Raw genomic sequence first — 14,180 nt, 5'->3', positions numbered from 1 at the left:
TTTCCTCGATTTGGATTCTTCTGATCCTCATAATTTTAATTACAAAAGGCCATTTCATAATTTACCTAACTGATTTGGTAACCCGGTTAAGGATAACACCAACTCAATCAGAAGCTTAAATAATAGTAAGTATAGAATACAATTGATGGAAGTAATAAAGTGTGCATAATAAAATTAAAATGTATGAAATTATTAAAATCAAACTTTAGTTGAGTGGTAAATTAAAGATTTTACTAATGCAATTTGTTTGGGTTCAAATCTCACCATATGCATATTTTTATTGGTTTAAATAAAAAGACTAAAGTACCCTCAAATAATATAACTTATTTTAAATATGAAAGGACATTTTTTTGTAATTTTCTAATCGAGTTGGTGCGCGATTGACTAATGACACCAACTCAATCAAGGATTTTATTAATAGTATAAATATACAATCGATGAAAATAATAAAGTGTGTATAATAAAATTTTAGCTGATTATTAATAAAAAAATTTACTAATATAATTGGTTCGGGTTCAAATCACACCATATGCTTAATTTTATTCTTTTTTTTAAATAAAAAAGACTAAAGTACTCTCGAATAATATAATTTATTTTAATTACAAAAGGGTAAGGGTATTTCGTAAATTCTTGAAGGAGTTGGTAACCTAGGGTAACACCAACTCAGTCAAGAGCAATAATAGTAAGTATAAAAATACAGATGATGGAAGTAATAAAGTATGCATAATAAAATTAAAATGTATGGAAATGTCAAAATAAAATTTTAGTTGAGTGGCAAATTAAAAATTTAATAATGCAATTGATTTAGGTTTAAATCTCACTATATGCATATTTTTATTTTTAAAATAAAATACTAAAGTACCCTCAAATAATATAACTTATTTTAATTACAAAATAATTAATTACAAAAGATATTTTGTAATTTTTCTAATCAATTTGGTGATCAGGTTGAGGTGACACCAACTTAGTTAAGAGCTTAAATAATAGTAAGTATAAATATACAATTGATGGAAGTAATTAAGTTTGCATAATAAATTAAAATGTATAAAAATATTAAAATAATTGAGTGGTAAATTAAAGATTTTATTAATACAATTAGTTCGATTTCAAATCTCATCATTTGCATATTTTTATTGATCTTTTAATAATAAAAAAAACTAAAGTGCCTTCGAATAATATAACTTATTTTAATTACAAAAGGGTATTTTCATAATTTTCCTAATCGAGTTGGTAACCTGGTTGAGGGTGATACTAACTCAGTCAGGAGCTTAAATAATAGTATAGATAAACATCATATGCAATTTTATGTAATTGTTTTAGTGTTTCATTTTTGTTAGATTATTCCCTCTTTAATATTTAACATAAGCTCATTTACATCAAATGTTGGTCCTTAACCAAGTTCATCACCACCATCTGAATTTGTATCATTAAGATTACCATTATTATTTTCTTCCATATACTCTTCGAAGTATGGATCATTTCAGATCTACCTATGAATGAAGTTGTGAAGTATGCAATATGTTAGTACAATCTAATGTTTTTTTATGCTATACTAAGGTGATCGTTAATATGAGAAATATTGTTTTAGAACAACAAATGTCCTCTCAACCACATTCTGAAGCCTTAAATGTCTAAAAATTAAAAAGTTCATGAGCCGTCTTTGGTGATTGTGTCTAACTCTGTTCTCTCAATTGAAAATTTTTTGTATTTCTTTAATTAACATCTACCATATAATATTTGGGTTCGCGTTGTAAATAGTCAGCAACTTTAATCATAAAACTCATATAAAGTTAATTTGGAGAAAGAATTTATAATATGTAATTTAAGTAAAAAATATTATGAAATTTGTAATATATAATATTGATAAAAAGAAAAAGGGTTTTATAAAGTGTCAAGTACATAATATAAATTTTGGTGATAACTTTAGAAAATTATTTTTTTACAAATAAATTATGAAAAAATTATAATAAATTTTTACAAATAAGTATATTATTTTTATAATATACAATATGGACACATAAATAAGTTATGTCCATACTTTTTGAGTGTAACATTTTATAAATAAATATATTATAATATTTTTATAACATGTAAATTATTTTTATAATAATTTTTGTCATAAATTTAAAAAAATAGGATTTAAATAATATAATTTATAACTTTATATAGGATTTATAACATAATAAATTTTTAGCCATAATCATCCAAAAAATCATACGTGTTCATGCTTATAATATAAAAAATTATAACTTAATCTTGTATGTCGAAACCATTTTTTTGTTTTTTTTTTTATTTAAAAATGATGGATCGACTTTTTGGAAAGCGAAAATGGAGTCGCCACCAATCTTTTCTTGTTTAGGTGCGATCGGATCACCTAGAAATTTGGATTGTTTTAATAAAATATTTTGGTTTACTAAAACAATGATTTTGGTCTACGAAAATATGAGAAAATAGGCTCGGGAGTCAGTTACATATGAGGAAGGATTAGCACCCTCATTACGCCCAAAATTGGTACCAAATTGATTAAATACTGTCCTTTTGTCTAAAATTAAAAATGTTTTTGAAATGTGGTTCTTGTTAATAACATTTGAATAACCCGAGTCCTTTGCCAAAAATCTTCTTGTTTCGACGTTCAAAATTTATAATTCAAAAATAACAAAAGGATGCCCAACTATTTGGTCTAACGAAAAATCGATACCCATTTCAAGAGGGCACGATTCTCGAATTTCCAAATCTGACCATTGCCTCACCTTGGAAGATATGAGTGAAATTCGAAGAGACATTCGATTATTTTGAACAAACGGAGATTGCAACCCAACACGATAGGGCACTATTCCCGAATTGCCAAACATCGAACATTTCTTTCATTTTAAAGAGTTTTAGAAAACATGAGTGAAATTCCAAAGGATCTTCGATTGTTTTGAACAAATGAAAAGCGCAACCCAAAGACGATAGGACGCAACATTTCAAATCCTCGATACAAGATCATTTTATAATTTTCAAAACTCATGCTTTTGAAATTTCAAAAGGATATTTAGTTATTTAGGTTAAACAAGAAAAATTGAAACCTAGTAAGTTAGGGTACTATTTTCTTGAATTTCCTAAATTCAAATATTGCCTTATTTTTAATTTGAAAAAACATGGATTTAAATCTCGAGAGAATATTTATTTGGTCAAACAGAAAATCAAAACCCAACACGTTAGGGCACAATTTCTAATTACCAAACACAAAATATTACCTCGCTTTGAAATTTTATTTTTTATTTTTTTAAAGGGAGTGATTATGGAAACAAACTTGCAACGTATTTATTCGATTCATTTGAAGCAAAGAAAATGAAATGAATAATTTCAGCAAATAGGTTGATTTCAAGCAAATAGGTTGGCAATCTCAATCATAATATAATACATGAGGATGCAAAACAAAATAACAAATATGGAAAACATATATCAATAATATATTATACAATTTTTGAAAAGTACAAACATGAAAATTGAAACATGCCCAATGATAATAATCTTACCACATACACTATTTAACGTTTCTAACTAATGGTTAAATAAAAATCTATTTTAAGAAAAATATTTTAAAAGGTAATAAAAATGTTAAAACAAATAAACTTGGAATGAACAATTTAAAAGTAGCTAAATTATATATATATACATAAATGATAATACATGCAAAAAATTTACAATAGATCGTAATATAAATAAAAATAAAATAAATAATACATAAAGTATATAAAGTTTAACATATAAATGAGCTTCAAAATAAGTATTATAAGAGGAAATTTAAAGTTAGTGTTATGCAAAATAATTTAAAACCAAGATTCAAAAATGTATATATGTATATAATATATATTATGTGCATAGCAATAGTAATGTGTACCTATATAAAATTTTAAAATGAATAATGTACATAGTAACAAGTTGTAACATAGATGAATTATATAAATGCAACCATGTAAGAATATACAAAAGAATATAAGAATGACATACTATATAATATAAATTAATAATTATACAAAATAATTTGAAACAAGATTTACTTACCAACAATTAACAAGATACATAAAGCATAAAACTTAATATAAACATTGTATATAAAAAATAGTAATATAGGCAAGTGTTTGAAATAAACAAAGTATAATTTAAAATTGGGGAATAAATGGTATACATAAATAGATTAAAAGGAAAAAATATAAACATGTTTGCAAGAGAATTCAAATAAGTAATTCAATTAAATTATATATATATATATATATATATATATATAAAATAAAGAAAATAAAATAAAATAACAAAAATGAAAAATGAACAAAGGGAATACAAGAAATTAAAATCAACCTTTTTTTGCTTTGGATTTTTGATCTCTATGTGAAAATACAATGTTTTTTTTTTTATCCCTCCTTCCCTTTTACATTTGGTTTTATGATGACTTTTATAGCCTTGTTACAACATTTTTTTTATTATTTACTATCTTTTCTTTTTACAAGTGGTAGACAAAAGAGAACTAGGGCGGCGCTTAGGGTGGCACATAGGGTGAAGAGATTAGGTTTTTTTTCTTTTTCTTCATTTTTTTTCTTTTTTTCCTTTTTTATTTTGGGTTGTATTTGGGCTTGGGGTATTTTGGGTTTTAGTTGAGTTTTGGTATTTGGACTGTGATTTTATTGGGCCCCGGGCAAAATTTGGGTCTTACAGCTACCCCTCTTTGCTCATTGCTGTGTTAACAGGAATAGAGCAAAGACTATAAAAAGACCAATTTTGCCCGGGCTCACCGAGTCTTGAGTTCTAGATCCTTGATCTTCTTTAAATGGCCTCTTGACGGCTTCAATCTGCTTCACTGCAACTCAGGAAGGCGATATCTGCTATCTTTGATCTGCTCCCCGTCTAATACAGAGACGCCAAATCTGTTATCTTCGATCTGCTCTCCGTCGCTACAGAGACGCCAAATATGTTATCTTTGATCTGCTCTCCGCCGCTACGGAGACGCCAAATCTGTTATCTTCGATCTGCTTTCCGCCGCTACAGAGACGCCAAATCTGTTATCTTCAATCTGCTCTTCACCGCTACAGAGATGCCAAATCATCTTCGATCTGCTCTTCGCCACTAGAGAGACGCCAAATCTGTTATCTTCGATCTGCTCTCCGCCGCTACAGAGACGTCAAATCTGTTATCTTCGATCTGCTCTTCGCCACTACAGAGATGCCAAATCATCTTCGATCTGCTCTCCGCCACTACAGAGACGCCAAATCTATTACATTCGATCTGCTCTCCGCCGCTATAGAGACGCCAAATCTATTACATTCGATCTGCTCTCCACCGCTACAGAGACGCCAAATCTGTTACATTCGATCTGCTCTCCGCCGCTACAGAGACGCCAAATCTGTTATCTTCGATCTGTTCTCCGCCGCTACAGAGATGCCAAATCATATCTTCGATCTACTCTCCGCCGCTACTGAGACGCCAAATCATATCTTCGATCTACTCTCCGCCACTGAGACGCCAAATCATTACATTCGATCGCTCCGCCGCTACAAAGACGCCAAATCATTATCTTCGATCCGCTCTCCGCCACAGAGACGCCAAATCATTATCTTCGATCCGCTCTCCGCCCTACGAGATGCCAAATCATTTTCGATCCGCTTCCGCCACTACAGAGGCCAAATCATTATCTTCGATCCGCTCTCCGCCGCCACGGAGACGCCAAATCATATCTTCGATCCGCTATCCGCCGCCACGGAGACGCCAAATCATTATCTTCGATCCGCTCTCCGCCGCCACGGAGACGCCAAATCATATCTTCGATCCGCTCTCCACCGCCACGGAGACTCCAAATCATTATCTTCGATCCGCTCTCCGCCGCCACGGAGACGCCAAAATCAGTTATCTTCGATCTGCTCTCCGCCGCTACAGAGATGCCAAATCATCTTCGATCTGCTCTCCACCGCTACAGAGATGTCAAATCTGTTATTTTCGATCTGCTCTCCGTCGCTACAGAGACGCCAAATCTGTTATCTTCGATCTGCTCTCCGTCGCTACAGAGACGCCAAATCTGTTATCTTCGATCTGCTCTCCGCCGCTACAGAGACGCCAAATCTGTTATCTTCGATCTGCTCTCTGCCGCTACAGAGACGCCAAATCATCTTGGATTTGCTTCAACGTAAACACGTGAAAACCAAATCAGCTATGTCTTCGATCTGCTCCCCGCCTGATACAAAAATGCCAAATCATCTTAGATATCTTCAGCTTGTTGCCCCACTGCTTAGGGGGTTAAGACTTGTGAATTCACCGATTCTACTGCACTGTCCTCTGAGGAACATGATCTGTAAAATTAGTTTCATGTACCCATGCTTATGCCAAATAATTAGGATGCTATGATTGAAATGAATCAAATGCTCCTAACTAAATGTGATGCTTTATGTCAAATAATTAGGATGTTATGAAATGAATCAAATGTTCTTAACTAAATGAATGGTTATGAATGTAGAAATGTTATGAGAGTGATTTCTTTTTAAACGCTTAAAGTATCATTACTCATAGTTCATGCGGGTTCCCTCATTGATGTACTATCGCGTCTTCTTGCTTAGCTGTTATCTCTGACAGAAAATTTGAAGAAATAGTCATAATTTGGACTACTCTTTTCCCAGTGTTTTCCACTTTTGAGTCTGGTTAGTTTTGACTAGTGGCCCTGTTTCAGGTTCTTGTACTATTTAGAGACTTTCCAGAGTAGTATGCGTAACTTCTTTTGTGTGAATATGATAAGTCCAAAAATTATGATTTCAACAAAAATGCTCGAAAGAGATTATCATAATGGACAAATGGAATTTTATTAAGTAAAATTTGATGTGAATATATAGGATAACAAATCTGATAAGGTGCAAAAAAAGGTGCCCCAGATATCGCAGCACGAGCTTCACTATTCTAATTTTTCGAAGACTCTTTCGAGCTAAATGTGTGTTCAAGAGATCCTTAATATTTTGTTAATGCCCCAAGATGTACTGTTCTTCTTCTTTGAGGACAAGACTACCACATGCCCCACATTTAAAATTTTAGCTGCCCGATTTTGGGTTTTCAACTCAAAAACCCTTTTGGTCTCAAAGTGCCCTTTTGCGGGTTTTCACCTTGGCCTTTCCATCTTTTTTTTTTTTGGTCTCAAAGCGCCCTTTGCGGATTTTCACCTCGGCCTTTCCTTTTTTAGGTAAAATACTTCTTGACGGTATCCGAATTTACGGGATGGGGCAGGTTTTTACCATCTATCTCGGCTAGAATTAATGCTCCTCCGGAAAAAACTTTCTTCACCACGTAAGGCCCCTCTCAATTAGGCATCCATTTTCCTCGAAAATCTTTCTGTATAGGAAGAATATTTTTCAAAACCAGGTCTCCCTCGTGGAATTCTCTAGGGCGAACCTTTTTGTCATAAGACCGCATCATTCGTTTTTGGTACATCTGACCATGACGGATAGCTCTTAGCCTCTTTTCCTCAATCAAGTTCAATTGATCGTATCGAGACTGGATCTATTCTGCTTCGTCCAACTTTAACTCCGACAGCACTCGAAGGGATGGGATCTCGACTTCGATTGGCAAAACTGCTTCTATTTCATAAACTAAAGAGAAAGGCGTTGCCCCAGTTGAGGTTCTGACTGATGTTCGATAAGCAAAGAGGGCAAATGGTAACTTCTCATGCCAATCTTTGTAGGTCTCAGTCATCTTCCCCATGATCTTCTTAATGTTTTTATTGGCCTCTTCCACTGCTCCATTCATTTTCGGGCGATAAGGTGATGAATTGTGGTGTTTGATATTGAATTGACAGCAGACTTCCACTATCATACTATTGTTCAAGTTTAAGGCATTGTCAGATATAATCCTCTCCGGCATTCCGTATCGACATATGATCTCCTTTTTCAAAAATTTGCTCACTGCCGACTTTGTCACGTTGGCATATGAAGCAGCTTCTACCCATTTAGTGAAGTAGTCAATAACCACAAAGATGAACCGATGCCCATTGGAAGCCTTAGGTGATATCGGTCCAATCACGTCCATACCCCATATAGAGAAAGGCCATGGGGAGACCATGACATGCAGCGGTGAAGGAGGCACATGAACTTTATCTTCGTAGATTTGGCATTTATGACACCTTTTGGTGTAATTGATACAGTCTCCTTCCATAGTGGACCAATAATACCTGAATCTCATAATTTGCCTGGCCATTGTAAAGCCATTAGCGTGTGTCCCGCAGATGCCTTCATGGACTTCTTCCAAGACTTTCTTAGCCTCTACAGCATCTACGCATCTTAATAGCACTTGATCTTTTCTTCTTTTGTATAGGATCTCTCCATCTAAGACATAGTCGATGGCCAATCTTCTCAGCGTCCTTTTGTCATTCTCGCCTGCCTGGTCCGGGTACTCACGATTCTTCACGTATTGTAATATATTGTGATACCAAAGGTGATCATCTTTTTCCTCATCCTCCTCAATACTGTAACAGTGGGCCGGAGTTTCATAAATGCTCATCCGGATAGGTTTGACATCTTCTTATTTGTTCACCTTAATCATGGAAGCTAAGGTGGCCAAAGCATTGGCCATCTGATTTTCATCTCGTGATAAGTAACAGAAGGAAATGTCATCAAACTCTTTGACCAATTCAAGGACCAGTTTCCGATAATCGATCAACTTGGGGTCTCTGGTCTCCCATTCTCCCTTGAATTGATAAATCACTAGCGCAGAATTCCCATACACCTCTAGCACTTTAATTTTACATTCTATGGCTGCACGGATACCCATGATGCACGCTTCGTATTTCGCCATGTTATTCGTATAATCAAAATCCAATTTACTAGTGAATGGATAATGATTTCCTCTTTGGGATACCAAGACTGCCCCGATTCCATTACCCACAGCATTTGATGCCCCATCAAAGTTTAGTTTCCAAGGAAGCTCTTCCGGGTCATCTTCTTCAGTGGTAGCAACACACATTAGGTCTTCATTCGGGAAGTCAAAGTTCAAAGGCTCGTAGTCTTCCAAGGCTCTCATGCCGAAAATCTACTATTGCAGTCCTTTTATCGCTTCGGTTCACATAGACTATGTCGAATTCAGAAAATAGAATCTGCCATCAGGCCATCCTTCCATTCAAAGCTGTTGACTCCATCATATACTTCAAGGGGTCCAATTTTGAGATAATCCAAGAGGTGTGATATAACATATACTGCCTCAGTCTTCGGGTTGTCCAAATTAGGGCACAACACAACTTCTCTATCGGCGGGTACCTTGCCTCACATTCTGTGAACTTTTTACTGAGATAGTAAATAGCTTTTTCTTTCCTCCCCGACTCGTCATGCTGACCCAATACGCATCCCATGGAGTTTTCGAATACTACCAAATACAGTATCAACGGCTTATCGGGGTTAGGTGGCATCAGCACCGGGGCATTGGATAAATACTGTTTGACCTTGTCGAAAGCCCTTTGGCATTCTTCATCCCATTCACAGGTTATGTTTCTTGAGGAGGCGAAGATGGGTCACATTTCTCGGTCAGTTGTGAAATGAACCGAGCAATGTAATTTAATCTTCCTAAAAAACCTCGAACTTCTTTCTGAGTGCGCGGTGGGGATAGCTCTTGTATGACTTTAACTTTGTCTGGATCAATCTCGATCCCTTTCTCACTAACCACGAATCTAAGCAACTTTCCAGACTTGGCTCCAAAGGTACATTTGGTGGGGTTGAGTTTTAGTTGAAACTTCCTCAACCTCAAGAACAATTTTCCCAGGACTTTTATGTGTTCCTTCTCTGTTCGAGACTTAGCTATCATGTCATCCACATAAACCTCGATTTCTTTATGTATCATGTCATGAAAAAGGGTTACCATGGCTCTTTGATAAGTTGCCCCCGCATTCTTCAGTCCAAACGGCATCACCTTGTAACAGAACGTGCCCCACATGGTTACAAATGTGGTTTTATCCATATCTCCAGGATGCATCTTGATCTGGTTATATCCTGAAAAACCGTCCATGAATGAAAACAGTGAGTGTCTCGCCGTGTTGTCCACTAGGGTGTCAATATGAGGTAGTGGAAAATTGTCTTTTGGGCTGGCTTTATTCAAATCTCTGTAGTCCACACACATTCACACTTTTCCATCTTTCTTACGGACAGAGACGATGTTGGCTACCCAATCTGAGTATTTTACCACCTTCAGGAATCCAGCGTCAAACTGCTTTCAAACTTCTTCCTTTATTTTTAGCAAGACGTCGGGCCTCATTCTTCGGAGTTTTTGCTGAACAAGCTTACAATCTTCTTTTATGGGGAGTCGGTGCACCACGATGTTAGTGTCCATCTTGGGCATATCTTGGTATGACCATGCGAAGACATCTTTGAATTCTTGAAGTAATTCAATAAGGTCTCGCTTCATCTCCGCAGTAATACATGTTCTGATCTTCACCTCTTGTCCTTCTCTTAAGCTCACAATTTCGACTGATTCTTTGTGAGGTAGGATTTGTTTCTCATCTTGTTCTACCATCCTCAACAAATCAGGAGATAGGTTACAGCCTTGGTTATCTTCAAAATCTTGAGAATCATCTATATACACATCTTGCTCGAAAGGAAATTCTGAGTCGCTAGCAGTGTCACTCGTATTATTAATATCTGGGGACCTATTATGAGGACGAAGGCAGATACAAAGAATTAAAAGAATTCGAAACATTTATTTGCGTGATATGATTATGAATGACGAATGAAAGAATATTTAGAAGAATGTTTCAAGAATAAAAGAATTCGAAAGTAATCATTTGTATGGTTATGAATGGAATTGAAAGGACGAGATAACATTTGCTCAAAAATGATAATAACCGTACATTTTATTGAAATGTCGTTTTTAAACATCAGCCTATTTCACAAAAGATTCTTATTACTCCTAGGCCTAGAGCAATAAGTGTGTTTTGGACATTACTCTGAATCCGTTCTAAAAGCTACAGGAATCTCTTCTGCAGTCCAGTTGTCCAGAACACTTCTAGGCGTGCAGAGGCAAATGCCCGACAAATTCTCTCCTCTGGTCTCCTCTTCGCATATGACGTTGATGTTCAAGCTTTTCAGCCTTTCTTCTATAGCTCCCGTCATTGGTGTGTCTTTCTCGGGATGAATGATTCCCCTGGACACAAATGTTTTTGATATATGGGGGAATGTCATTGGTTCCCACTTGATTTCCTCCCCCGCTAAACGAGCTCTTCTTCTTTCTTGCTTCTTTCCCAGCTCCCTTCTTCTTTGTTTCGCATCTGACTTAAATCCTAAACCGAAGCGGTCTCTCTTGTCTTTCGGCATTGGCGTTTCAACCCTTCCTTGCAGATGTCTCCCAAGTCCTTTTTGGGTAGGGCTCCTTTTCCAATCGTTAACTGGAGGCTCATCCTCGTGGTTTTGGACAATTTTGGCACCAGAATTTTGCTTCCCTCAGAGATGAAGATTGCATTAACAAATTCTAAAGATCGAAATAAACATTCGATTGCTTCGTCATCTGTCTCCAAATAGGGCGCATTATTACTCACAGTTACAATGATATCCTCTTCAGCATTGATCGTTATCAACCTCCCCTCTGATACCAGCTTCAACTTTTGATGCAACGAAGAAGGCACTGCCCCAGCTGAATGTATCCAGGGCCTCCCCAATAAGCAATTATATGAGGGCTTGATATCCATTACTAGGAAATCCACCTCATATATGTTTGGTCCAATCTGAAGAGGTACCTCGATTCTGCCCATCACCTTTCTCTCCGTGCTGTCAAATGCCTTCACTATGTTCTGGCACTCCTTCATGTGAAAGCTGTCTACAGGTAATCTGTTTAGTGTGGTCAATGGCAGGACGTTCAAAGTCGATCCATTTTCAATCAGTACGCCTGGCAGCATATACCCTTTACAGCGCGTGGTAATGTGCAATGCTTTAGTCGACCCCATGCCACTGGGTGGTATCTCATCGTCATTGAAGAAGATATAGTTGTCGGCACTTATGTTACTAACCAATCGGTCCAGTTTGTTAACGGAGATATCATTGACAACATACGTTTCATTCAAGACCTTCATTAGCGCGCTACGATGAACTTCCAAGCTTAGAAGTAAGGTCAGCACTGAGATACAAGCTGGTTGTTTACGTAGCTGTTCCACCATGCTGTATTCACTATGCTTTAGGAATTTTACAAACTCCTTAGCCTCTTCTTCGTTAACTAGCTCATTTACAGAAAGTTCAGATTTGGTCGTTTTTTCCTTCACCCCTTCGACCACTAGGGCTTTTCCTTTTACGGGTTGTGCCTTCTCACTCGTTGTATCGTAATATCTCCCGCTACATGTATAGGAGCCCCTATCTTGGTCCTCTTTTAAAGTGTCGACCAGGCTTTTCTTCCCCGGAATTGTCATATTACAATCATAATTCCATGGGACCCTTTTGCTATCTTTATAAGGGAAGACTGCAGGTCTCTGGATTATGACCCTTGGTGGTAGTTGAACTCTAGCTTCATTATTTTTTGGTCTCGATATGATAACCACGTGGTAGTTAACTGTTTGATTTTGTACCGTCGACTCTCCCTCCAACGCACATATGTCTCCCTCTACGGGGTTTTTAGTCTCTTCATAGAATTCTATTTCCTTATTGTTCATCATGTTCTGCACTAGGGCCCTGAACTCCACATACTCTTGGATTTCATGCCCCACCTCATTGTGGAACTCGTAGTAGTTCCTCTCTTCTTTGGATTCTCTTCCTAAATTCAACGCGATCAAACCTCTCATGATTATTTCCCTCCACACTTGTCTCAACAAAGTCCTGACTTTCGCAACCTCACACTTAATCTTCTTGTTTTTGCCTTCGCTTATCCCGTTCACTCCTTGGTCGGTGTGATTGGGGAGTGGGTTTCCTGCTACATTAGGCATGGCTGAGTCATCAAATCTCACGATTCCCACCTTAATGAATCTTTCGACCACTTTCTTGAATGCAATGCAATTTTCGATTGAATGCCCGATAATTCCTGCGTGGTATTCACATTGGGCGTTTGTGTCATACCATTTGGGATACGGGGGCTGCAGTGGCTCCAGGTAGAAAGGGGATACCACATGAACGTTGAACAGGTTCTGGTACAACTCCCTATACGTCATAGGTATAGGGGTGAATTGTGGCCTTTCTGTGTTCTTCCTTGCATTGGATTCAGGGCTTTGTTGATTGGTGGTCACCATTTTGGGTTAATTTACGGTAAATGATTTAGACTGCCCCTTGTTGAATGTGCTCGTATTGTTCACTTCATTATCCCTTTTCCTTGGGACTGACTTCTTAGTACTCTATCCCAATTCTATCTTGCCGCTCCTTACAGCATTTTCGATTATTTCTCCAGTCATCACTATGTTAGAGAAGCTCTTGGTGGCGCTTCCCAACATATGAGTGATAAAAGGGGCTTTCAAGGTGTTAATAAAGAGTATTGTTGTCTCTTTTTCTAGAAGTGGTGGCTGAACTTGTATGGCCACCTCTCTCCACCCTTGTGCATATTGTCTGAAACTTTCATTTGACCTTTTTTCCATATTCTGAAGAGTGATCCTGTCGGGGGTCATGTCCGTCACATGATTGTATTGCTTCATAAAGGCCTGAGCCAGGTCCTTCTATGAGTTAATCTTGGCTCGAATCAGTTGGTTGTACCACTTAGACGCCACTCCAACCAGACTATCTTGAAAGTAGTGAATTAGTAGCTGGTCATTGTTAACATATCCCGTCATTCGCCTGTAAAACATGGTGATGTGGGCTTCAGGGCAGCTTGTTCCATTGTATTTCTCGAATTCAGGCATTTTTAATTTAGGGGGGAGGACTAAATTTGGAACCAGGCTCAGATCCTTGGCATCAATCCCTTGATGATGATCCGCGCTCTCCATGGCTTTGAATTTCTCTTCAAGCCATCTACACCGTTATTCTAATTGTTTTTGCGAATCCATCCTTGCTTTTTCCTCTTCAGCCACTTTATCCAAGTCGAGAACAGGCGGATAGTTCGGGTTGTTGACAAAGTTAGAGCCTGAGCCAGTTTGGAAGTTCATCGGAATTGAAGCTCCGGCCTGAACTTGCTGGGGCATGATTGTGACCGATGGTTTTTGTAGGTTAATCTCGGGCTTCATCGGTATATGCATTGGAGTAAAGCCAGAGGGGGTATTGGAGATCTTCATTGATTTCCTCAAC

General features: G+C 37.0%; 2 protein-coding genes across 2 annotated transcripts; both read right to left on the bottom strand.

The window, feature by feature from the left end:
- Nucleotides 1-8,532: 8,532 nt before the first annotated feature.
- LOC128282130 (uncharacterized) lies at nucleotides 8,533-9,030 on the bottom strand. Its single transcript, XM_053020307.1, has one exon. It carries the CDS (start codon nucleotides 9,028-9,030, stop codon nucleotides 8,533-8,535), a length of 498 nt encoding a protein of 165 aa, XP_052876267.1.
- Nucleotides 9,031-10,934: 1,904 nt separating this feature from the next.
- Nucleotides 10,935-13,198, bottom strand: LOC108488023 (uncharacterized). The gene is made up of 3 exons (XM_017792343.2): nucleotides 11,737-13,198; nucleotides 11,528-11,622; nucleotides 10,935-11,426 (listed from the first exon to the last, which is right to left on the bottom strand). The coding sequence occupies exons 1-3, from the start codon at nucleotides 13,196-13,198 to the stop codon at nucleotides 10,935-10,937; spliced, it is 2,049 nt and encodes a 682-aa protein (XP_017647832.2).
- Nucleotides 13,199-14,180: the final 982 nt, after the last annotated feature.

Source organism: Gossypium arboreum, chromosome 10 (genome assembly GCF_025698485.1).
Source record: "Gossypium arboreum isolate Shixiya-1 chromosome 10, ASM2569848v2, whole genome shotgun sequence".
NCBI classification, from domain to species: domain Eukaryota; kingdom Viridiplantae; phylum Streptophyta; class Magnoliopsida; order Malvales; family Malvaceae; genus Gossypium; species Gossypium arboreum.
Note: the sequence above shows the minus strand (reverse complement) of the source record. Positions and strands in the feature narration are given on the sequence as shown.

Bases quoted from the DNA above. Each gene is read 5' to 3' on its own strand.
- LOC128282130 (XM_053020307.1), bottom strand. From the start codon at position 9,030: ATGAGAGCCTTGGAAGACTACGAGCCTTTGAACTTTGACTTCCCGAAT.
- LOC108488023 (XM_017792343.2), bottom strand. From the start codon at position 13,198: ATGGTGACCACCAATCAACAAAGCCCTGAATCCAATGCAAGGAAGAAC. The intron at 11,623-11,736 runs GCAGAATCGAGG...GGATACATTCAG, and splicing joins CACGGAGAGAAAGGTGATGG to CTGGGGCAGTGCCTTCTTCG. The intron at 11,427-11,527 runs GTGAGTAATAAT...CTCTGAGGGAAG, and splicing joins AAGAGGATATCATTGTAACT to CAAAATTCTGGTGCCAAAAT.